We start from the raw sequence: 26381 nt of genomic DNA, 5'->3' as shown, positions 1-26381 counted from the left end.
AAAGAGAGTTTCAAGTAAAGGACTAGCCAGAAAGTAAAACGGCTAGCCAAAGTAAACGGTCTAGCCAAAAAATAAAACGGCCTAGAAGTAAAACGGCCTAAAGCCTAGCCAAAGTAAAAAAGTAAAACGGCCTCTCCGTAAAACGGCCTAGAAGTAAAACGGCCTAGACGATGGCATCCTAGCCAAGTCTAGAAGTAGCCATACTAGAAGTAAGTAAAACGGCCTAGTCGACCTAGAAGTGATCTTAAGGCACATTAAAAGCCTAGAAGAGCCAAAGTAAACACACAGCACACTGCGCAGGCAAGGCGGCTTGCCTAGAAGTAAAACGGCCTAGCCATCTTTCAAAGTCTGTTCAAAGTCCTCACACGTAAAAAACGCACGCGATGGCATCCTTCTGTAGCCATACAGTATCGTGATCTTAAGGCACATTCGACACACACACACAGGCGGCTTGACCGCATCTTTCTCTGTTCTCCTCACACGTACGCACGCACACACCAACAGCTAGTCTACAGTCTTGGCCTGATCCTCGTTGGACTTCTTCAGAATGGTGAGAAGGTTCTGAGACATGAAGTAGGGTCTCTCTGCAGTTCCGTCATTGCGTTCCAGGTCTTCCACTGGAAAATCAATGGATTGATGAGACAACAATAAGAGAAGCAACCATTGTCAAACTCAACATCTCTTCAGGTAAAACAGTATCCTATTCCTAACAACATAAAGGTTACCCAGACACCATCTAAGCTTAATCCTGTACTGAAAAGCATGCGTTGATGAAAGTGCTTGTGTAGTCCAGGACTAAACTTATTAAGTCTGTATCTGGGAAACTGTCCCAAAGTGAATAGAAACTCACCATTGTGTCATTCTCCCACTGTCCTATCGTCATTCAATATGATTACATTTGTCATTTACATGCAAAAAAAAGCTAGATATTGATCCATACAACAAACTTTAATCAACAGCTGCATCCAACAGAAGCAAACTGAGTGGAATGTATCATATATAAGTGAAATACTACATCAGCTAACATGGTTACAATGTGACACACACTGACAGAAACAGATAGAAAATATTGACAGAATGTTGCAAGGTTAGTTTTGATAAAGCACTCAAAGGCAATGTTACTGAAACACCATGCAGCACAGAGATAGGAAGAAGAGAGAGAGAAAGAGAGCGAGAGAAAGAAGAAAACAAAGGCAAATAGGGTCAGTAAACATTGAGCAGGGCTTGCATTCATTAGGCCATGCAGCAGAAAACGTTTAAAAACATTTTGCAACGGAAAACAAAAACAAGTTCAGGTACGCCTCATAATGAGGCCGGAATGGAGTAGATGGAATGGCATCAAACACATGGAAACAATGTTTTTGATGTATTTGATACCATTCCACTGATTCCGCTCCAGCAATTACCAAGAGCCTGTCCTCCCCAATTAAGGTACAACCGACCAACTGTGGTTAATACGACCTAGATCTGAGAGGTTAAAACGATTGCGTCACAGCAACACAATCACAGCAGTTAAGCCAGTCTGAAATTCCAAGGCAAGTAGTTTGTGGAATTTCCCTACAATACATTGAGTCCAAAAACGTGTTCTTGGCTGGAGGGATCATCTATATAATTGATACAGAACTTAATAAGCTAAATAAATAATTGCACACAGATGTAATAAGACATAATAAGCATACCTATTAATAAATACATACTGTACATACACATTGATTCCATTGGAAATCACATTTTCATATCAAAGGATATCAAAGGATTTACCATTTGGTGTCAGCTGGTATCAATGTAAACATTGTTCATTTTCATCGTTAGTTGAAGTTTTGTTTTGATTGACTGTAAACATTGTAATAGTGAATTCATAGTGCATTCATTACTCATTACTTCATGATATTAAGACAATTAAATATTCATAATAACAATTGTAGTAGTCAGGCACAGGTTCAGCACTCACAGATCTACAGATCCTCACGATAAAAAAAACATCACTGTCTAAAACCAAACCAACACAATAAATGAATAATCAATAAATAAACATAATATTTTCAAGCTACAGAGATGCACTGGGTTTTTGATCAGCCTTTTACAACCACAGGACCTTGTTAAAACCATCTACCTTTATGTTAAAACAACCCTATGTGTGAATACAATACATTAGCACTGTGAAAAGTCTTGCATTTAAAAGCTGGTCATACATTTAACTGGTTCAAATCACACAGTCGTTAGCATAGAATTACATATTAGCATAGAATTACATATTACGTCGTTAGTAACAGGTAGTGTATACTGGCTCCATACGGCACATGTTATATGAGGAGGGCCAGGAGCATTTCCTGACCTAGTTATGAGGTTTACCAAGCTTCACGTCTCCATGACAACGTAAACCACTACTCCTGAGGTGTAGAAGAATGGTCTTTAGGCTCCGCCTCTTGAGGTTTCTTTTCCTCTATCTCTTCCTTTTTAGGTTCTGTCGGCTGGTGATCCTTCTCTTCAGGTTTGTCCTCCTTTGATCCCTTTTCTTCCACTCCTTCCTCCTCTTCTGGTCCCGTCTTTTCTGGTCCCTTCTCTTCCTCCTCCTCCTTCACTTCAGATTTCTCTTGTGTTTCTTCCACTTCCGCCTCTTCGGTCTTCTCCTTCAGAGGTCGCTCCTCTTCATTGGCCTGCATGAACACATCTTGGCGTTTCAGTTGTATCTCTCCATCTTGTTCTTTCAGCGGTACTTCCTCCTCCAGGCGAACTTCGTCCATCAGTGTAGGTTCAGTTGGGTCAGCGTCTGGCTGTTCCGTACCATCTTTGTTGTCCTCTTCCTCCGCCATTTTGGTTTTGGAGAGAATCTCGTGAAGCTCCGGAGACATGAAGTACGGCCTTTCTGGAGAGCCGTCGTTTCTCCAGGTCTTCGCCTTCGTTGTGTGTGTGTTTGATGTGTATTACGGGGTTATGTTTGTTCGGGTTAGTGGTAAAAAATAACAGAAGCAAAAGTGCGGAATAAGAAATAGTGAAGTGTGGAATAAGGAGGGAAGAGACAAAGAGAAGGAAAAGTCAGAAACATGGCAGGCAAAAGAGGAATCTCAGGTAAAAAGAGCATTTCAGATTTGGAAAGTTGTGTGAGTGACTAAAGAGTATACCAATAAAATATGATATTACTTACAGAAGCAGAGGAAGAGTGTGTCCACACACATAGCGTACACACTGAAGAATCCATGGGCAATCAGGTAGGATCCCACCACCACCGTCTAGGAAGAGAGAAACAGGCACACGCACAGTGTTGGAATCAATACAAACAACACTTAGACACTCTAAGGCAGTATTCCTCAGTCTTGAGTCAGTAGACCGGCCCTGGGATAATGTTGACCAGTTTTAATGTAACGGTCCTTTAAATAAGTATGACCTTTAGCTTACCAATCCCTAGCACAAAAAACATTGAGAAACGTGGATTGAAGTAACAGTATAAGAGTTCATTCAGGCCTGTATCTCACCAGAATGGGAACCCAGTAGTAGTTGAGAGAGGGGGCAGTCTGCTCCACAGCCTTAATCCTCCCAGAGAAGAAGAAGAAAGAACAGATTCCTAGCAAGAGAAGAAGAGATGCATATTATTAGGATATGAGGGCTCACTGAAAGGTATCACAGATGGTGGGAAACTGTACAAGGTGTCAATCAAGTCTCTCTGCTTGTGTTTCTGAGGATCACTTACCCACAATTCCAACGATGAGGAGCTTCCCCAAAAACAATAGGAAGTCAGTCACCTTGTCCAAGACAGCCACCCTGAGAAGCCAACAGAGAAATGAATCAAAAGAGACAGAAACCCAAAGAGATACATGAATACTGTCTGTATGAATGGAGATGTGGAGTTGTTAAAGATGCTATTGCTCTTCAGAAAAGGTCCCAGAGACTTGGGTTTGAGAAGGAGATGTGAAGGGTTCATGGAGGGTTTATGTAGGGTTTATGAAGGGCGTCTCAGTAGTCAACAACACTCACCTGATTATATTTCTCATGAGGAGGAAGAAGGCATCTCTGGCTGAGGTGCAGAAGCTTTTACCATATATTGCCACCTAGGGAAACATGTGGTGTTACATACAGTGTCAATTCACACAGTCTTCAATTCACACAGTTCACACAGTCTTCAATTCACACAGCTCACACTGCCTTCAATTCACACAGTTCACACAGTCTTCAATTCACACAGTTTACACTGTCTTCAAATCACACAGTTCACACTGCCTTCAATTCACACAGTTCACACTGCCTTCAATTCACACAGTTCACACTGCCTTCAATTCACACAGTTCACACTGTCTTCAACTGCCTTCAACACAGTTCACACTGCCTTCAATTCACACAGTTCACACTGTCTTCAATTCACACAGTTCACACTGTCTTCAATTCACACAGTTCACACTGCCTTCAATTCACACAGTTCACACTGTCTTCAATTCACACAGTTCACACTGCCTTCAATTCACACAGTTCACACTGCCTTCAATTCAGTTCACACTGCCTTCAATTCACACAGTTCACACTGCCTTCAATTCACACAGTTCACACTGTCTTCAATTCACACAGTTCACACTGTCTTCAATTCACACAGTTCACACTGCCTTCAATTCACACAGTTCACACGGTCTTCAATTCACACAGTTCACACTGTCTTCAATTCACACAGTTCACACTGCCTTCAATTCACATAGTTCACACGGTCTTCAATTCACATAGTTCACACTGTCTTCAATTCACACTGTCTTCAATTCACACAGTTCACACTGTCTTCAATTCACACAGTTCACACTGCCTTCAATTCACATAGTTCACACTGTCTTCAATTCACACAGTTCACACTGTCTTCAATTCACAGTTCACACTGTCTTCAATTCACACAGTTCACACTGTCTTCAATTCACACAGTTCACACTGTCTTCAATTCACACAGTTCACACTGTCTTCAATTCACACAGTTCACACTGTCTTCAATTCACACAGTTCACACTGTCTTCAATTCACACAGTTCACACTGTCTTCAATTCACACAGTTCACACTGCCTTCAGTTCACACAGTTCACACTGTCTTCAATTCACACAGTTCACACTGTCTTCAATTCACAGTTCACACTGTCTTCAATTCACACAGTTCACACTGTCTTCAATTCACACAGTTCACACTGCCTTCAATTCACATAGTTCACACTGTCTTCAATTCACACAGTTCACACTGTCTTCAATTCACACAGTTCACACTGTATTCAATTCACACAGTTCACACAGTCTTCAATTCACACAGTTCACACAGTCTTCAATTCACACAGTTCACACTGTCTTCAATTCACTCAGTTCACACTGCATTCAATTCACACAGTTCACACTGCCTTCAATTCACACAGTTCACACAGTCTTCAATTCACACAGTTCACACTGTCTTCAATTCACACAGTTCACACTGTCTTCAATTCACACAGTCTTCAATTCACACAGTTCACACTGTCTTCAATTCACACAGTTCACACTGTCTTCAATTCACACAGTCTTCAATTCACACAGTTCACACTGTCTTCAATTCACACAATTCACACTGCCTTCAATTCACACAGTTCACACTGCCTTCAATTCACACAGTTCACACTGTCTTCAATTCACACAGTTCACACTCTTCAATTCAAACAGTTCACACTGTCTTCAATTCACACAGTTCACACTGTCTTCAATTCACACTGTTCACACAGTCTTTAACACACAAAGAACGTACATTCACACAGTTAGGTTGATGAACTCACCATGATGTAGGCGTTTCTGTTGAGGAACTTGATGAATTTCTCCAGGCACCAGAAGCAGCACTTCAGGCAGCTGAGCAGGAACTTGGCAAAGCGATTCTGGGCAGCTAGTGGGGTACATAAAAACAAACAGGAGATAATGACATCTGTTCCTGTTCATTTAGATAACAACCATCTATTACAATGTAATAATTAGTAGTGACATTTTTTTGGTCCATTTCCCACTGTATGATGTCAATGAGGAAGTATCCCAGTCACTCACATCTGAGAATGGAACAGGATATGTGAGAACACCACCTCACCTTTCAGCTTCTGGTCCAGGTACTCCAGCAGAACCCTGATGACCTGAACCAGAGACAGGATGAGGGAACCGAAGGCAAGGGAGCCTGTATGGTATCTAGACAGGGGGAAGAAGGTAAAAGATTGTGTCCAAATTATTGGTCTCTCACTAACTCTCCATGCAACCCTTCTTTCTTTCTTTCTTTCTTTCTTTCTTTCTTTCTTTCTCTTTCTTTCACCCTATCACTCACTCACACACTCACTCAGTCACTCACCCCCCCACACCCACGTGCTCTGCTTACACACACACACACACACACACACACATGCATCCAAACCCCCACCCCCCATCCCACACACTACCCCGCCTACCTGAGGGCTCGACCAAGTGAGGAGCAGATGGGGTTGGCTGGGATGTCGTCGGGCTTCTTGAAGGCCCAGTAGTAGGATGCAAAGGCCCCAGCCAGGGTCACCTGACCCAGCGCTGTCACAAAGTTAGCACACCAGAAGAAGAGGAACACGTTGTAGAACTGGAACAGGATGAGGTATTTATGGTAGTAGGTCTCGCCTCCATAGAAGGCAAACAGGCACTCGGCGTCCGGGCACCGGGCTGTGATGTTGGTGGTGTTGAATGTCTGAGGAAAGAGAGGGGACATCTCTGTGATATTAGCACTTCTGCTGGTATTAAAGGAGTAGTCCACTTATATTCAATAAATGAGAAAAATGGCCGTTTTTGAACACTATATACAGATAGAATAGAAGGAACATATAAAAGTTTACAAGAAATAAGCCTGATGTGTAAACAGGCAGATATGGAAGAACAGAGACATCTTGTGGCTCACCTCGGGATTGCAGGTGTCTCTGGAGTAATTACACTCAGTGGTGTTGAACACTTTGTACACCTGCTCATTGGAGGTGGACAGGAAGCTGGGAAAGGTGGTCAAGGAGGTTCCATCACTAAAGAAGTAGATACTGAGACATGTCATACAGACGTGACCATCTGCATGGAAACTTTATGGATACATTTAGTTTCCGCAGCGATGACTTGTGGAGGAGTCGTCCCAGTTATTTTCCTTGACGGTCTCAGTCTGTCCACATTTCAATCTGCATGGTTCCCTTCACCATCTACGGCTATCTAGGCTAGCGCTACAACAAAACCTATAACTAAAAGTAATCTAGCACATTTCACACCATTACAAGGACCGATACAGGAACACTTCTTTCCCTTGACAGACATGTAAACATGAATAACATGATTGACAGCTGAAGGATACACAGCAGTGATGGCCCAGTAGGCTATGACCAGGGCCAGCAGGGCAAAGGTCAACAGAGGGTAGAACAGTGATGACATCACATGGCCAACAGCCCTGCTGGCCTCCTTGATGAGGGCGATGGCGATGAGGACTCTCTTCCTGAGGAAGATGAGCAGCAGGATGACAACCACCTCCACGATGGACAGGATGATCACTGACGAAGGAGCGGAGTGTAGTTAGAGTGTTGGTGTGTGTGTGTGTCTCAACTTGAGTTGAATGAGTTGATGTGAGAGAGCGAGGGAGAAGAGTATAGAAATGGAGAGATAGGGAGAGAGAGTGTCATTTCCCCAAATTTGACATACTTATTCAAGGTTTCAAAGACCTCTCTGATGAGAGTAGGCTGCCTGTCCTGTTGGGGAGGACGCAGAGAGAGCTGTGGGTTGGCAGCGCACTACATTGCTGCCTGCCATAACATGAGGGACAGTGTCTGCCAGACCAACCAACCTGCACATGTCCTCTATGCTTATTGTTATTGTTCAATGTATGGTTATTTTGACCCTTGATTATTGTTGTTACTGTTGTCCTGTTGACTATATTGATTAATATTATTGTAATTATGTTAATATTGTAAATCTCCAAAGTAAGCTTTGGCAATATGTACATCATGCAAATAAAGCAAATTCAAATGAATTGAGAGAGAAAGAGAAAGTGAGAGAGCAGAAGAGAGAGAAAAATAAATAGAGGGAGAGAGAAAGAGGAAGAATGAGTGCATGTACTCACTGAAAGCCAGCCAGGTCTGTCTGATCTGCAGGTAAACAGAGAAGTCTGTCTGCAGTCCCAGATCACGGATAGTGACGTCAGAACCCGGCTCTCCCTTCAGGCTGCGGTACTCCATGGCACAATGGAAGATCCCTAAACATTTTAAAGGTAAGAGTCAGCCAAATGACGTTGCACGAGCAGCACAGCAGATATTGCGATGAGCAAGATGAAATACTTGGCTCTCACACAGTGACACAGTATCTGTACACGTGTACGGGGTTTTCTTCACACCGTTACAGCCTGGTAGCCATGGGACCAAATCAGCCGAGAAGTTTAGCCTTGCACTTCAACGCTCTTAGTTGTTGCGGAAATTGACCCACTCTTGATGTTTACTTAGTGCACCTACGTCATATCACTGAGCCTACCTCTAACATTTCTTAATGGTTAACTTGATAAAGCACAATGTTGATTTTATTATTTTTAATGGTACTTTAAATAGGTAAAACAACAATATGTTTTCAGTTAGATAGGTTTCGGGAAAGGGGAATATAATACCATATCCGATGACCAGTATCACCATGACGATCATGACCCAGATCATGATCCCGGCCAGGTAGCGCAGGAGGACGATGAAGATGAGACTGACCACCATGGCTATCACCAGACCACTGGAGGAGAGACAGGAAATCCCATTCACAGAACCTTATTAAGATGAGACTGACCCCCTCCCACACTGTCACCAGACTGCTGGAGGAATACAGATAATATTCAAATTCACAGAACTTTGTTATTCCTGTGAGGGAACATTTATCTCTATGGGGAAATGTTGGCTCAGCAATACATTATTGGGATAATACAGGTAACTATAGAGTGTGCAACTTTCTTTATTGTCTTGTGTCATGAGTGTGTTTACCACAGAGAGACACTCACATCAGTATCCAGTACCAGGACACAGTGTAGTCCTCAAAGATCCTCATGGCTACCTGGCGAGCCTCAACAACCACATTGGACTTCCTGTAAGAACAACAAGTCCACTTAACACTTTGCTAACAATTGACAGACGGGCGGGCGGACAGACAGACAGACAGACAGACAGACAGACAGACAGACAGACAGACAGACAGACAGACAGACAGACAGACAGATTGATAGGTTGGTTGGTAGGTAGGTAGGTAGGTAGGTAGGTTGATTCATTCATTCATTCATTCATACAGTACCAGTCAAAAGTTTGGACACACCTACTCATTCAAGGGTTTTCTTTGTTTTGACTATTTTCGACATTGTAGAATAATAGTGAAGACATCAAAACTATGAAATAACACATATGGAATCATGTAGTAACCAAATAAGTGTTTTCAAAGTAGCCACACTTTGCCTTGATGACAGCATTGCACACTCTTGGCATTCTCTCAACCAGCTTCATGAGGTAGTCACCTGGAATGTATTTCAATGAACAGGTGTGCCTAGTTAAAAGTTCATTTGTGGAATTTCTTTCCTTCTTAATGCATTTGAAACCAATCAGTTGTGTTGTGACAAGGTAGGGTTGGTATACAGAAGAGCCCTATTTGATAAAAGACCAAGTCCATATTATGGCAAGAACAGCTCAAATAAGCAAAGAGAAACGACAGTCCATCATTACTTTAAGACATGAAGGTCAGTCAATCAGGAACATTTCAAGAACGTGAAAGTTTCTTCAAGTGTAGTTGCAAAAACCATCAAGCGCTATGATGAAACTGGCTCTCATGAGGACCCCCACAGGAAAGGAAGACTCTTACCTCATACCTCTGCTGCAGAGGATAAATTCATTAGAGTTAACTGCACGTCAGAATGCAGCCCAAATAAATGCTTCATAGAGTTCAAGTAACAGACACGTCTCAGCATCAGCTGTTCAGAGGAGACTGCGTGAATCAGGCCTTCATGGTCAAATTGCTGCAAAGAAACCACTACTAAAATACACCAATAATAAGAAAAAAACTTGCTTAGGCCAAGAAACACAAGCAATGGACATTAGACCAGTGGACATCTCTCCTTTGGTCTGATGATTCCAATTATGAGGTTTTTGGTTCCAACCTCCGTGTCTTTGTGAGATGCAGAGTGGTTGAACGAATGATCTCCACATGTGTGTTTCCCACCGTGAAGCATGGAGGAGGAGGTGTGATGTGGGGGGTGCTTTGCTGGTGACACTGTCAGTGATTTATTTAGAATTCAAGGCACACTTATCCAGCATCCAGCATGGCTACCATAGCATTCTGCAGTGATTCACCATCCTATCTGGTTTGCACTTAGTGGGACTATCGTTTGTTTTTCAACAGGACAATGACCCAATACACCTCCAGGCTGTGTAAGGGCTATTTGACCAAGGAGAGTGATGGAGTGATACATTAGATGACCTGGCCTCCACAATCCCCCGACCTCAACCCAATTGAGATGGTTTGGGATGAGTTGGACCGCAGAGTGAAGGAAAAGCAGCCAACAAATACTCAGCATATGTGGGAACTCCTTCAAGACTGTTGGAAATGCATTGCAGGTGAAGCTGGTTAAGAGAATGCCAAGAGTGCGCAAAGCTGTCTTCAAGGCAAAGGGTGGCTACTTTGAAGAATCTCATTTGTTTTTAAAAAATTGTTTACTACATGATTCCATATGTGTTATTTCATAGTTTTGATGTCTTCACTATTATTCTACAATGTAGAAAATAGTCCAAATAAAGAAAAACCCTTGAATGAGTAGGTGTGTCCAAACGTTTGACTGGTACTGTATATTGACGGTGTTTCAGGTTGAGGCATGAGGACTCACTTTGAAGCGTCCAGAAAATCAGTGGCGTTCACCTTCTCTCCCTCCCCGTTGTCAAAAATAGTCTCGTTGCCAACGACAACCACACCACCTTTCATGGTACTGAGAGCTGGAAGGCACCGACGAGTGACTGGAGGGAGAGGAGAGAGTGGAGATCAAGAATCACTAACTGTGTGGCCACTATACATTTACTAAGTCTTTATAAAAACACACACACACACACATACATACAGTGCACGCTATGGCTCCTGAGAAGACTTACATGGTTTGCTGGACATGAGCATGGAAGGACACAGGCCATCCCTCAGGATCTCGGGAGCACTCTGCGAAACAAAACAAAGTCACCCTTAGTTACACATTATTTCCCTAACTACATACTTTACCACTGCAAATGTATCTCCTCTGTCACCCACCATTTTGGAGAAGTCCACTCCTTCCTTGCAGAACTGCTTGTAGTACTCCTGCTCTCCTTTGTTCAGGTAGGCTTTCAGCAATGTCGTGTGTTTGGTAGGACAACTTTCCACACATAACTGAGTGGTGGGGCACTGGAACTCCAGCAGGGTCAGGGGACTGGCACACTTCAGGATGTTGAAGTAGAACAGGAGAGGTTTCTTCCTGTTAGAGACAATTACAGGTTACATACATACACCTTAGCCAAATACATGTAAACTCAGTTTTCACAATTCCCTAACATTTAATCCTAGTAAAAATTCCCTGTCTTGCGACCAAGCAAATGATGTCAGTGCCTCTTTGCTTGATATCAGGTCATTTAGGATAGTCAGTTAGGATCACCGCTTTATTTTATGAATGTGAAATGTCAGAATAGTAGTAGAGATAATAATTTATTTGAGCTTTTATTTCTTTCATCACATTCCCAGTGGGTCAGAAGTTTAAATACACTCAATTAGTATTCAGTAGCATTGCCTTTAAAGCTTGTTTAACTTGGGACAAACATTGAGGCAGGAAAATCATGTGGTAGCCATTCAAGACATCAGTCAGGAAGTTAAAGCTTCCCAAATGGACAATAAGAATACTTCAAAGTTGGGCAAAATGGCTTAAGGACAACAAAGTCAAAGTATTTCTTCCTCCAAAGACAGAGAACTGGTGCGAGCAAGGAGGCCTACAATCCTGACTCAGTACCAGCTCTGTCTGGAGGAAGTCAGGATTGTGGAAGGCGTTTGACTCAAGTTAAACAATTTGCAATGCTATCAAAAACGAATTGAGTGTATAAACTTTGATCCACTGGGAAGTGAAAGAAATCTGAAATAAATCATTCTCTCCTATTATTCTGACAAATTTTCTATTTTACGAGGATTAAATGTCAGGATTGAGGTCAACAGAGACAGGGCTTTGTGATGGCCACAGAAATGTAGAGACAGTTATATAGTAGTTCATATTGACAGTTATTTGTTGTCCTTAAGCCATAATTTTCAGGCTCCCCACAGAGCATCAGGATGATACCACAGGACATATTAACACGAAGAGACAGATAATATCTTGACATGTGAATGGACAAGAGGAATTCTAAAGGATCAGTGTTGAAGAGAGATGTTCAAAGGCAGAATAAATAGGGGGGTAATGGAAGGGGCTTACTCCAGGGGGGTCCCGGCCTGGCCACAGAACTGTCCTCTGCTGTCAGTCGGGTAGATAACCTTCCTGGGGTCCCCCTGAGACCAGGCTGGAGTAGGAGGAAGTATAACAACACTGTAGTTCAGATACTGTCCAGTTATCATAACGACACATGATGGAATCTAATAGAATCATTTCAAATAGAATAAAATATAACTTTACTGTGTCATTTTTGGGCCTTGTGTTTTGGTTAATCATGTCACATGACCTGAAATTTAAACTTTATTTAAAGCTCTTTCATCAAACTGCCCCCTTTTCTTTTTATGTCCGACGGCCCAGCACCATCCTCAGACAATTTCTTACATTTTTGGTCCAATTATCATTTCTGGAAAAGGCTTACAATAAAAGTTCAAATCCAGCTCATGTGACATGATTAACCAAAACACAGGGCCCTAGAACTGATGTAATGGCCAGTAATAGTGTAGTTGTGGAGACACTGACCCAGGATCCCCACAGCAAAGTATCCCAGTATGGCCAAGATGAAGAGAATACAGCAGAACACATCTGTGCAGCCCCTGGCAACCAGAGAGAGGGAGGGAGAGAGAGAGATGGTTCGACTGCTATTTTTTGACGTTGAGCTTTATTAAGCTTTGCTATGTAGGTAATTGATAGACTGAGGTTTGGCTGTCAAAGGTGATAATGAGATGATTACCTGTTGTGGATGGGTCCTTTGAAGGTAGGGTCAAACTTCCGTGCTTCACCTGTGAACAAGCAAAGAGAGTTTATTATTTTTCTTTATATTTATACACAGGTGTGTGTGTGTGTGTGTGTGTGTGTGTGTGTGTGTGTGTGTGTGTGTGTGTGTGTGTGTGTGTGTGTGTGTGTGTGTGTGTGTGTGTGTGTGTGTGTGTGTGTGTGTGTGTGTGTGTGTGTGTGTGTGTGTGTGTGTGTGTGTGTGTGTGTGTGTTTATATGTGTGTAACAGTATATCTGTAAGTGTGTGTACACATTAACAACGCTGAGACATATTTTCCATAACAAAAGGATTCTCCCGCAAGACTGACATGCCTAGCAACCCACAAAATGGCTCCCCGGTGACTCAGAGCTCCCGGTGGAAATTCTTAGGCGCCATAGTAACGCTATGGTAACACCTCAGAGACTAGGCAGGCACCACATCAGACAGCGGATCTACTCAATTCACCATAGTCTGGTAGCAGAGCAAGACAATTATAATGCTGTGTATACAGTCGGAATGGTCCTGATAAAATGTATTCTACATAACATCTAGAAACCAACACAAAAAGCTCAATCACCCAAAACATTTTTAGTTCTTACCCAGAGTGACTTACAGTACTGAGTGCATTCCCCCCGTGGGAATCAAACCCACAACCCTGGCATTGCCAATGCCATGCTCTACTAACTGAGCTACACAGTTCTACAATACGCAAATGATGTGGGGCAACATTGTATTTCCTGTTTTGCATCTAAGATCTTGACCCTTATCCTGTTATGACATATGGCCATGTGTCTTGTTAACGAACGTGTCACATTATTTTCTGAACATAGAGCACAGTGTGACTGAGAACATTGTTGCAGCTTCTTGTGGCCATGATATACTGTTCTGTCAACGTGAGATATAACAGTGAGTCAGGCTTTCCATCCTGCTCAACAAAAAAATAGGAAACACCCCTTTTCTTCAGATGGCAGAACAATTAGTTTGACTGTACAGTATTTAAGAACATTATTGTATGAGTGTTGGAAATCCCATTGTACACAACAGCTGCAATGTGATGACACACTGTAGCCTTCACTCCTAGAAGAAAGGGTTCCAAAATAGTTATTCGGCTGTCCCCATAGGAGAACCCTTTTTGGTTCTAAGAGTGTACACTATTTCACTGTGTCATCAGATCACACACGTTGCAACCACCACCCAGTGTCCCATAAAATAAACCATATTGGTTTGTAAACAAAAGTGAGTTGCCTCAATCTCATTCATTTACTGTCTATAATTACAGCCCATAATGTTCAGTTCAAAACATAATCAACGTCACAGACAACAACTGAAAAGGCTACTCCCATCATGCCCTCAATCAGTGAGAAGTGAAAGAAACAACAGGCACAACGAAAACCGTTACACCGCCGTCCTGAATATTTACAATACCTTTATTCTTTGCCATTCTCACTCCTCAGTCACTCCCTTTCTGTCTTTTTCATCAACAGGTTGGCTGTATTCATGTGTTGTGTTGTGTTGCCTATATTTATTTCAGTACACTTTTAATGCGTTAAGTGTGTCTCGACTCCAGACCACCACCTCAGACCTCACTTCCTTCTTCCTGTGTATTGCAAAATAAAGAACGAGTCAAATCTTGTTCTGCCTTCCTTTACCATTACGCTCCCTCCATTCCCTCGCTCTCTTCATTTCTCCCTCTCTTTGCCTATTTTACTGGGCTGTTATCATGGGAATGGGTGGCACACAGGAGGGTTGGAGAGGAGAGAGAGAGAGAGGTAACAGTGTTTTCTTTTCCCTTCACCGGCATAACTTAACCTTTTCACTCCTAAAATGACTTTTGGTGAGTTCACCCTAATAGAGGGGATTTTAAAAGCTTTACAGGACTTGCATCTATCCTAAAAATAGATGGGTGTGGATGCAAAAGTCAGGGCGACTAGAAACGAAGCTAAACATCTATCACTCTCATGTAGGTCAAGTATGTAGACACTGATATAATATGATCATTCGTAAAACTCAACTGCAGTTCCCTTCCTATTCAGGGGATAGCAACAGGCTATGCACCTAACTGGGTCGACTGCAGAACACACAGTGTGTGGCGCACTGTGCATGACTTAGTTAGGTCTAGTGGTTCATCCAGAATGTTCCTTCAAATAACACATGCAACCTTATATCTGTAAAAAGCCTACAGGAAGAGGATCCTTCATATGAGTCGGCAGTTCTCTCGCTAGCCAGCGATGATGGGACTTCTCTGAACTTTCTAACTTCTTGTTTCAAAGTTAAGACGTATTTTTTTTAACGTTTCACTCCTGATTGCCTTCACAACCGTGCTGAAAGTATCTATAACTAGACTACATATGATTTACAAACAATTGATTAACTATCAAATATATGATCTATAAGTCTATAGTCTATAAATGAGTTTTCAACAAAACACTGGCAATGTTTGTAGTCTACCCAGCATTTTCTTTTGTACTGTATTGTATTTGAATGTGTATTTGAATGTGTATTTTATATTGCATTAGACAGGGCACATGTGGAAAAGAGAGCTCTCAATATGTCTTCCCAGTCGAAATAAAGGTTCAATCAAAAATGAAAATGCAGCCTGCATAGACCACCATACATATCTGTGTCTGTTCTGGAAGGACATATGCCCTCCTACATGCTCTCCCTGGTCTGGCCATGACACCTTCCCACCTTCCAACCTCCAAGGCCATGTGATAGACACACAGCGGAGACAATACTGACTTGTATGTATTGACAGATTTCAGTCTGACAATGGGACCTAGAGTGGGAGTAGCCTGGCAGCAGATCTGTTTGTGCTGTCTTGTCAATTGTCACATGATTATAAGCAAGGGTTGACGTTGCTGGGATAATGCCCTTACCAGCTGAGCCACACAGTGCTGTCATGATGGACATGTTCCACTTCCAGACCCAGTGGGACTATTGAATGTCCACTACCTAGACACTCTTAATGGGGTTGTGGTCTTAGTGATCTAATGGTTTAGTGTCTGTTGGTCTGTTGTGGTCTAGTGATCTAATGGTTTAGTGTCTGCTGGTCTGTTGTGGTCTAGTGATCTAATGTTTTAGTGTCTGCTGGTCTGTTGTGGTCTAGTGATCTAATGGTTTAGTGTCTGTTGGTCTGTTGTGGTCTAGTGATCTAATGGTTTAGTGCCTGCTGGTCTGTTGTGGTCTAGTGATCCAATGGTTTAATGTCTGCTGTTCTGTTGTGGTCTACTGATCTAATGGTTTAGTGCCTGCTGGTCTGTTGTGGTCTAGTGATCGAATGGTTTAGTGTCTGTTGGTCTGTTGTGGTCTAGTGATCGAATGGTTTAGTGTCTGCTGGTCTGTCGTGGTCTAGTGATCTAATGGTTTAGTGTCTGGCTGGTCTAATGGTTTAGTGCCTGCTGGTCTGTTGTGGTCTAGTGATCTAATGGTTTAGTGTCTGCTGGTCTGTTGTGGTCTAGTGATCTAATGGTTTAGTGTCTGCTGGTCTGTTGTGGTCTAATGATCTAATGGTTTGTGTCTAGCTGGTCTGTCTAATGGGTTTAGTGTCTGTTGGTCTGTTGTGGTCTAGTGATCTAATGGTTTAGTGTCTGCTGGTCTGTTGTGATCTGTGTCTGCTGTTGTGGTCTAGTGATCTAATGGTTTTAGTGTCTGCTGGTCTGTTGTGGTCTAGTGATCTAATGGTTTAGTGTCTGCTGGTCTGTTGTGGTCTAGTGATCTAATGGTTTAGTGTCTGGTCTGTTGTGTGGTCTGGTCTAATGGTTTGTGTCTGCTGGTCTGTTGTGGTCTAGTGATCTAATGGTTTAGTGTCTGCTGGTCTGTTGTGGTCTAGCACACAGGGACAGGGCATTACTGCCATGGCTGGATGGCCAACATAACAGTAGCAGCAGATAGGTGGTGGAGAAAGAAGCCTCTCGTTCCAATGTTACTCAAAAACATGGCATTTGAGTGTCGATATGAATCTTGTATATTGATGAGTTATTACTAATTCCATGTGTCTGTACAGGAATAGTTTGGAAGGACTTCGCTAATAACACAGGTTACTATAGTGGTTAAATTGTTGGGTCAGTATGAAAAGGTCACTGGTTCTAATACCTGAGCAGACAAGATGAAAAATATGTTGATGTGCCCTTGAGCAATGCACTGACACCTAACTTGCTCCAGGGGTGCTGTACTACTATGGCTGACCCTGTAAAACAACCCATTTCATTGCACCTATCTGGTGTAGGTGGCAATTCAACAACAGTACATCATATTGATGTGTATATGGAATAGGTCATGGTGTAGTTTATACTGCACAACTCAACTGCTTCCAGAGTAAACTCTTCTTTGGCAGTAGCCTGAGAGAAGCCGTCAGATATTCCTGAGACTGAAGGGGGGGGGGGGCGTGTTCAATTCCCTTTTCTGAAGTGTCTATACTTGCCGCTGGTTGCCAAATAAATCCATCCCAAATCCTGCCTGCCGCTCCCTCTCATTCCCTACATGGCTCACTACGATCACACTAAGCAACTCTGTCTAACAGTTTTGCTGTGACCTGACAGCCAGAGACAGCATGACAAAGGATCATTGTGAAACAACACACTCATTCATATGCTGTGTGTGTGTGTGCCACTTGAGTTCATGAGTTGACTCAGTGCCCCTAGACTCAGTGTGATGAGTGGGTACATCAGACACTCAGCAACAGGCCTGTGCATGCTGCTACCGGCGGGTGCTTTAGACTAGACAAGACATCCAGCCGGCACACTGGCCCACTAATACACAGTCAGAGGATATTCATATAGACAGACAACATGGCAGGAAACTAGCCTGGTCCGTGGGCTGTTTGGTCTGTTTTGCTGTCTCCAGGTTGTTGGCAAAACAGCACAATGAGACATGATACCAGGGCCTGTATGTAGTCTGATCAGATCAGTAGTGCTCCAAGATCTAGGATCACCCTCCTTTCAGATACTAACCTACTCCTCAGAGATAGATCAGCACTCCTACCTCCTAGATCAGCACTCCTACCGAGATCACCACTCCTCCTCCTAGATCAGCACTCCTACCTCCTAGATCAGCACTCCTCCTCTTATATCAGCACTCCTCCACCTAGATCAGCACTCCTCAGCACTCACCTCCTAGATCAGCTAGATCAGCACTCCTACCTCCTAGATCAGCACTCTACCTCCTAGATCAGCACTCCTACCTCTAGATCAGCACTCCTCAGCACTCCTCCTCCTAGATCAGCACTCCTACCTCCTAGATCAGCACTCCTCAGCACCTCCTAGATCAGCACTCCTACCTCCTAGATCAGCACTCTACCTCCTAGATCAGCACTCCTACCTCCTAGATCAGCACTCCTCCTCTAGATAGCATCAGCACTCCTCCACCTCTAGATCAGCACTCCTCCTCCTAGATCAGATCTAGTTCAGCACTCCTACCTCCTAGATCAGCACTCCTCCTCCTAGATCAGACCTCAGCACCTCTAGATCAGCACTCCTCCTCCTAGATCAGACTCCTCCTCCTAGATCAGCACTCCTCCTCCTAGATCAGCACTCCTGCCTTCTAGATCAGATCCTCAGATCAGCACTCCTCAGCACTCATAGATCAGCACTCCTACCTCCTAGATCAGACTCTTTCTCCTAGATCAGCTACCTCCTCACTCCTACCTCCTAGATCAGCACTCCTACCTCATAGATCAGCACTCCTCCTCCTAGATCAGCCCTCCTCCCTCATAGATCAGCACTCCTACCTCATAGATCAGCACTCCTCACCTCCTAGATCAGCACTCCTACCTCCTAGATCACCTCCTACCTCATAGATCAGCACTCTACCTCCTAGATCAGCACTCTCCTCCTCCTAGATCAGCACTCCTCCTCCTAGATCAGCACTCCTCCTCCTAGATCAACACTCCTACCTCCTAGATCAGCCCTCCTCCTCCTAGATCAGCACTCCTCCTCATCCTCCTAGATCAGCATCCTCCTACCTCATAGATCAGCACTCCTCCTCCTAGATCAGCACTCCTCTACTCTGAGACACTTTATGGATACAGGCCCTGAGACACTTTATGGATACAGGCCCTGGCTAGCAGAAAACTGGGATCCAGGCTTTGACTCTCTATAGGTACCTGAAACATTGGTTTAAAGGCCTTCCGTTCAGTTTATGATCTTTCTGGCTGATGTGTGATGTGTGGGTAGGGAGCTGACTGAGGACAAGGCCTGTTTACATGGCAACAGGAAAGTCACAAGGATACTGTACTGACATCAGTGGCTCCTTAGATAAACCATAGAGCAGGGATCATCAACTAGATTCAGGACTATTTTTTCTTGAGCGGATGGTCGGTGGGCCGGAACATAGTTACAAATCATTTGTAGACTGCAAATTGACTGCAAGAAGCCCAAACAGATAATGACATAATCATTTCAAACCTTGCTTACATTTGTATACGATCATGTCTCTCTCTCTATTATGCGTGGGAATACTTTGTAACAGATTTCCAAAGTTAAAATCACTTGGAGCTGATTTTCTGGTGTTTTTACAGTCTTATGTCCACCAATGAAAATTCCAACCAAAAATGATGATTATTCAAATACATTTTTGTTTGGCTCAGATAACTTGGGTGGCCAAATAAAATCACCTGCCAGTTGGGGAACCCTGCCATAGAGAATGTGCCTATAAGTCAACTATTGTCCGTCTCTCACTCCCTTTCTTACAAACCAGTCATACTGAATGGATATCAGTGAATCCAATTTAACATGACTTAGATTACTTTGGAATTAATGACTGTAAGTCGCTTTGGATAAAAGTGTCTGTGAAATGGCATATATATATTATATATATTATTACAAACCTAGGCCTCTATCTTCATCATAATATGACTAGGGTGGGGCCTAAATGCTGAATTACCGACAACGTATTGTAAGCCTGCTATGTTGGTAATCAGTTGAGGTTTGAAGTGCAGGTCTATTCCAACATGTGATGACATTGACTGGAGGGATTAAGGCTAAACAGGATGGAGGACCTCGATGACTCAACAGATCTTCTGAACAACAACTCAACCCAAAGTCCAACCACCATTTGGAAGTGCAACTGCAGCGAAGGACAGGCTGACTATCTGTCTACCTCTTGAGAGACATGTGACATGCCACGCAATGAGTGACATTTTAGAAAGTCGTTATGGCAAAACTTAAATAAATCAGTGTTAATGATGTACTATAGCTGAGGGCCAATTGTTTCCGCAGCGGTGGTGTGTGTGTGTGTGTGTGTGTGTGTGTGTGTGTGTGTGTGTGTGTGTGTGTGTGTGTGTGTGTGTGTGTGTGTGTGTGTGTGTGTGTGTGTGTGTGTGTGTGTGAGTAATAACCATATGGCATTCTAGATATCACCACATGGGTGTTGTCACACAAACAACTTCTGCTTCTGTGAGAGAGCAAACCTCAACGTTATAAACTGTCAGTACACATTCACTCTATTGATTATTCTGATTATTCTGTTATAGAAATGAATTGGCAATGAATTAATCATTGCCCGCAAAGCATCATTTGACTAATAGCTTTGTCCTATATACTGGTTAAAGTCAAATGGACAAAGGCTGTAGAATAGACTATCTGACTTTGCTTTCTGATTCTTCTGATTCCATTTAGTGGGAACAATGGACCATGTGGGAGACATATTGGCCGAGGCCATATGGGGTTATTCATTTCCATATGATCAGTGTACATAATAGGGCAACAATGAATATCACTTAGTCCTTAAATTGAACATAAACAAACCGTTCAAACCCTCGAGCGCTGACAAGGTACAAATCTGTCGTTCTGCCCCTGAACAGGCAGTTAACCCACTGTTCCTAGGCCGTCATTGAAAATAAGAATTTGTTCTTAACTGACTTGCCTAGTTAAATAAAGGTCAAATAAAAAATTAAAAATCTCTTGATAGATGTAGGCTGAAACAGCACAGCTGCAAGCCTTTGATAAATGCAGGATTGATTATTTGTAAAGGGTATTTTTAATGGGAAACGTAAACTATTATTCTGCACGCTGATTATGATGATGTTGCGATGTAAATCTGTATGGGAGTGGGACACACGCGGCCGGTCCCCACCCATCATTCACGAGTCATTGTTTCCATTTTTTTCCACCCACACCCATTTTTTCTAAAATAACAGTGCGAAGAGAATGCGAAGAAAGGGAACATTTCTTACCATATTTCGAGTCCGGAGTCGGGTTCTTCTCGTTTAGCTCCATGGTTGAATACTTGGGTGTTCTCGCTGCTGCCTGCTGATCAAATTTTGGACAGTTACCATGGAAATGTCGAAGAAAAAAACATCAATAACACAGTGAGCGATTCCCTATTCGCTGTCAAAACCGAACGTACTGTGTGTGGCAAGACCCCATCCCAAATCATGATACATTCCATACCACGAGAGAGAGAGACAGTGGCCAATCAGCTATAAAAAACTAACAACTGACAGCTTGCTCGGCCAATTAAATAACCCTGAAGGCCGGACCAAAACTATTTATTTCTTGCTGCCACTTCAAAGGAATGTGAAGAAGGGTTGTGCTGTCAGACACTGTGAATAGCCTATTTTAATGTCAAAATCATTAGGCAAAATTATTCTTTACAACATGCAAATAAAATATAGAGACTGTAAGTTGTTAAAACTTAAAGGAAATCTCTCACAGCTTTGAGTGGAAAAATTCACTTGATAGCAAACAAAATCGAAAAGAATGCAAACAGTAAAAAGGTGCATGCAGTGAAGAGAGGAAGAAAGAGAGCACTTGTGTTAAAATCACACAGAGAGAGAGAGAGAGAGAGAGAGAGAGAGAGAGAGAGAGAGAGAGAGAGAGAGAGAGAGAGAGAGAGAGAGAGGGGTTCTGAGGCTTTTCACCTAAAGAGCAGAAACCCAGACTTCACCAAGGAAATCAGGCATATAGACATTGTCATCCTGCCAGAAACATGGTATAAAGGAGATGGACCGACTGGTTGCCCTCTAGGTGTTACACAGGGAAGAGACTCAGGGGGTATGCTAATTCCCACATTTTGGGGTCTTGCCTGTTTTGCATGTAATTTTGTCATTAATGTGTGTCACATATCAGTTTGCAAACAATGTAAATAAAATATATATATAATGGACTTAATAGAGCCACATACAAACATGGTCTATTTTTGTTTTCTTGAGTAAGGCAGGTCCATAATGACAGTGTTTCAGCCTAGCTAAGTGCTTTCTGTGGTGGTGGATCAAGCCAACAGGACATACAGAACTTTACGGCGCGATTGGCTCAGTGTTCTGTCACTCATGGGGACACTACTTCACCTCCAAGTCTAAGGGTAGACCTCGAAAATTCTAGCACTTTGGATGCTGCCATAGAGTTAAATTAGAAGTTCCAATCCAAGAAGGCTCAAGGTCATTGGCCACAGATAAAATGGCATCAAATCATGTTATATCTACAGTAGCATTGATCGGACTGATCATGTCAACTTCATACTTTCAAAATCTTAGCTAGCAGTCATCATCATGAATGAAGTCGACAATCTACTAGCAAATCCTTTTTAGTCCTTTTCATACAAAGATATATAATGAAGAAAAAGTATAGATAAAACGTATCGGTGCTCATCGGCCATTGGACATAAACATTACACAACAAGTTGGAAATCGTAAATTCAACAATGTGTGGTTTGGAAGGAAACAGTGACAGTGGCTGTGGGGTCCCAGATCTGGGATTTTCCAAATTTAAAATGATAAACGTTCAACATGGTCAATGCTGTCAATGAAGTGTGATTTGTGCCGTGCTCAAAACAACTGTTAACTCGTAACTGCGAAAACTTGACTTCAGTGAGTTCAAGACAACTGGGAAGTCGGGAATAAGCAAGCTCCGACTGGGAAAATAAGTTTTGAATGGTCATCCAACTCAGAATTGTAAATCTGGCCTCTTTCTAGAGCTACGACCTGAAGATCTATGACATCATCATATTTCAACTGTGTTTCCAGATGTTTTGAAATCACCGTAAATCCAGAGAATTCCAAATTTTGACAGCAAAATTTGCCCACGAAGGACCGTCACACCACCTTCCTGTTCAAGTGAGCACAGCACAACAAGGTGAGTCCAAAAATGTATTGTATGCTGCTGTTAGTGGCCCATGTGCCTCACCCTAATAATTTGGTCTATTTACCCATCTTAATTTCGCCTACTGTTCTGACTTGGTGGTGCACATGTAGCCTATAGCCTGTTTTAGAGAAAGATTTGAGAGAATATTGTAAGAGCTTTCATTGTGTGTTTATATGCCCCTTTTTTTATTCTATGGTTCTGAATGGTGTACAGGGAGAACACTGTAAGAACGGCCCATGTTCTGAATTCTGTCGCTGTACATTTCAAAAGTGCTTAAAAAATGGTTATATTGACTACGTCCGTCCTAACTCGCTCATTAATGTCTTAATCTAAATCACGGATTGCCTTTTATCCACTTGTCGTCCCCTTATACCACAGTTTGTACATCTCAATTGTCATTAGAAACCATATTTGTTTAATAGCAGCTATGTTTTTTTAAAGTCAGTAAATGAAGCTGTTTCGCTGCCAGACAAGGCTCTGCTGATAGCCAGGTGTAGCAGTGGTAAGGTGTTGGGACTGCTGTTGGGACAGCTTCATGTAGGCCCTAACAGTTTGTGGGAACCGTTTGTCACCGTTATAGTACAGTTCATGTATTGTTTAGTGTTGTATTGTGGCTTTTTAAATCCCACTTGATTTATTTTTGCCCCACCAAGATTTACATGCTAAAATCACCACTGCAAAGAACTATACCTACCTCGGCCTAAACATCCACAACACAGGTAACTTCAACCAGGCTGTGAACAATCTAAAAGACAAGGCAAGGGCCTTCTACGCCATCAAGAGGAACATAAAACTCGACATCACAATCAGGATCTGGCTAAAAATATTTCAATCAGTTATAGAACCCATTGCCCTCTGTGGTTGTGCGGTCTGGGGTCCCCTCAGCAACCAATAATTCACAAAATGGAACAAACACCCCAAAATATACTTTGTGTACAACGCAAAACCCCAAACAATGCAGTCAGAGTATTAGGACTAGACCCACCAGAAAAGAGCTGTTCAATTATACGACCACCTAAAAGGAAACAATGTCGACACGTTCCACCACAAAGCTCTCACCTGCAGAGTCTTCTCAGCCAGCTGGCTCTGTTCACAAACATAAAATGACCCAACAGAGCTTCAGGACAGCAACACAATTACTTGACACACTGGAAAGAATCAACCAAGAAACAGAGAAAATTGGAACGCTATCTGTCCCTAAACATAGAGTAAACAGTGGCAGAATACAGGACCACTGTGACTGACCCAAAATTAAGAAAATCCTTGACTATGTACAGACAGTGAGCATAGCCTTGCTATTGAGAAAGGCTGCCGTAGGCATTCCTGGCTCTCGAGAGAGGACAGGCTATGTGCCCACTGCCCACAAAATGAGGTGGAAACTGAGCTGCACTTCCTAACCTTCCAAATGAATGACCACATTAGAGATACATATTTCCCACAGATCACACAGACCCACAAAGAATTTGAAAACAATCAAACATTGATAAACTCCCATATTTGGTAGGTGAAATACTGCAGTGTGCATTCATAGCAACACGATTTGTGGTCCATTGTCTTGAGAAAAGGGCAACCAGTGGAGCACAAACAACATTGTAAATACCACCAATTTCATATTTATCTTCCCCTACTATTCGTACAGCAATTATTTTGCACATTGCTAAAACACTGTACATAGCTGATAATATAACACTTGAAATGTCTTTATCTTTTTTAAAACCTTTTTCAGTGCAACATTTACTGTTAAATTCAAATATTTTTTGTTGATGTTGTTTTGTATCTTCTCACTTTTGTTTATTGTTTATTTCACTTGTTTTGGCAATGTAAACACATGTTTCCCATGCCAATAAAGCCCCTTTCAATTGATTTAAGAGAGAGAGAGATCCTACCTCAGCAACCGTGTAGGCCGGGTGACATGGCAAATAGAGGCTATTGTGGTCAGCCCTGACAACCCTATCCTTGCTTTCAGGGGTGTCATGTGGATGAACTATGCCAAGATTCGTCTAACATAACATACCATGAATAATGAAGGAGGTTACACTTATATTTAGTTTCCTGGCCTTTGAATGCTTGGAGTAATCATGTTTGCCTAATTAATCATTTCTGCATAATGCATTTTATGTTGTTGTTCATTTGCATTGACAACTGTAATCATTATACACACATTTCATTCAGCAAACCGATCTATTCAAAGTATCCTGTTGAGCTATTTACTTTTTCTATATGAAAATATCCCAACCACACATGTTGTTCACCAAACAAACACATTTAGGCTTATGTCATTCAATTCTGATTAATGCCACATAGCCTAATATCAGTGGCGTAAAGTACTTATTAAGTAACAATACTTTAAAGTACTACTTAAGTAGTTTTTGTGGGTATCTGTACTTTACTGTTTATATTTTGGACAAATTTTACTTTTACTTCACTTACATTCCTAAAGAAAAGTACATCATTTTTACTCCATACATTTTCCCGGACACCCAAAAGTACTCATTACATTAGCAGGACAGGAAAATTGTTAAATTCACACACTTATCAAGAGAACATCCCAGGTCATCCCTACTGCCTCTTATCTGGAGGACTCCTTAACACAAATGCTTTGTTTGTAAACTATTGCCTAAGTGTTCGAGTGTTCCCCTGGCTATCCATAAATTTTAAAAAACAAGAACATCGTGCTGTCTGGTTTGCTCATAGGGAATTTGAAACGATTTATACTTTTACTTTTATATGTATATTTTTGCAATTACATGTACTTCTGATACTTAAGTATATTTATAACCAAATACTTTTAGACTTTACTCAAGTAGTATTTTACTGGGTGACTTTCACTTTTACTTGAATAATTTTCTATTAAAGATATCATTACTTTTACTCAAGTATGACAATTGTGTACTTTTTCCACCACTGCCTAATATAAAGCTTACATTTCACTTCTCAATGTGTTTAATTGAAAACGTTCAACAAATATGTTTTTTGTTTTGTTTTTTTAACAAATATGTGTATGGTTATGGTAAATAAACCCTATAATTGCATAATACTTTTAATATTACACTCCTATACAATTGTGGTCTCTTCGGGCTTGGTTAAGATACAGTATTTTGAACCTAGTCTTCAGAAGCACATGTCCATTTGGCCATTTGTCAGCTGTACCTATTTTTTTTACA

The 26381-nt window shown here is 42.1% G+C and overlaps 1 protein-coding gene across 2 annotated transcripts; it reads right to left on the bottom strand.

The window, feature by feature from the left end:
* Nucleotides 1–451: 451 nt before the first annotated feature.
* Nucleotides 452–21520, bottom strand: LOC118371125 (choline transporter-like protein 2). 2 transcript variants are annotated; one of them, XM_052527886.1, is made up of 20 exons: nt 21312–21520; nt 13119–13167; nt 12908–12981; nt 12431–12515; nt 11251–11452; nt 11100–11160; nt 10841–10967; nt 8978–9061; nt 8603–8715; nt 8069–8200; nt 7310–7502; nt 6878–6962; nt 6408–6670; nt 6059–6153; nt 5760–5863; nt 3973–4046; nt 3689–3759; nt 3474–3562; nt 3146–3230; nt 452–617 (listed from the first exon to the last, which is right to left on the bottom strand). In XM_052527886.1, exons 1-20 carry the CDS (start codon nt 21352–21354, stop codon nt 505–507), a joined length of 2142 nt encoding a protein of 713 aa, XP_052383846.1. In that variant the 5' UTR covers nt 21355–21520; the 3' UTR covers nt 452–504. The 2 variants fall into 2 exon arrangements, with proteins under 2 accessions (XP_052383846.1, XP_052383847.1); XM_052527887.1 differs by lacking the exon at nt 21312–21520 and adding an exon at nt 14567–14790.
* Between the last annotated feature and the right edge of the window lie 4861 nt (nt 21521–26381).

The sequence above is a fragment of the Oncorhynchus keta genome, chromosome 10 (genome assembly GCF_023373465.1).
Source record: "Oncorhynchus keta strain PuntledgeMale-10-30-2019 chromosome 10, Oket_V2, whole genome shotgun sequence".
Taxonomy (NCBI): Eukaryota; Metazoa; Chordata; class Actinopteri; order Salmoniformes; family Salmonidae; genus Oncorhynchus; species Oncorhynchus keta.
Note: the sequence above shows the minus strand (reverse complement) of the source record. Positions and strands in the feature narration are given on the sequence as shown.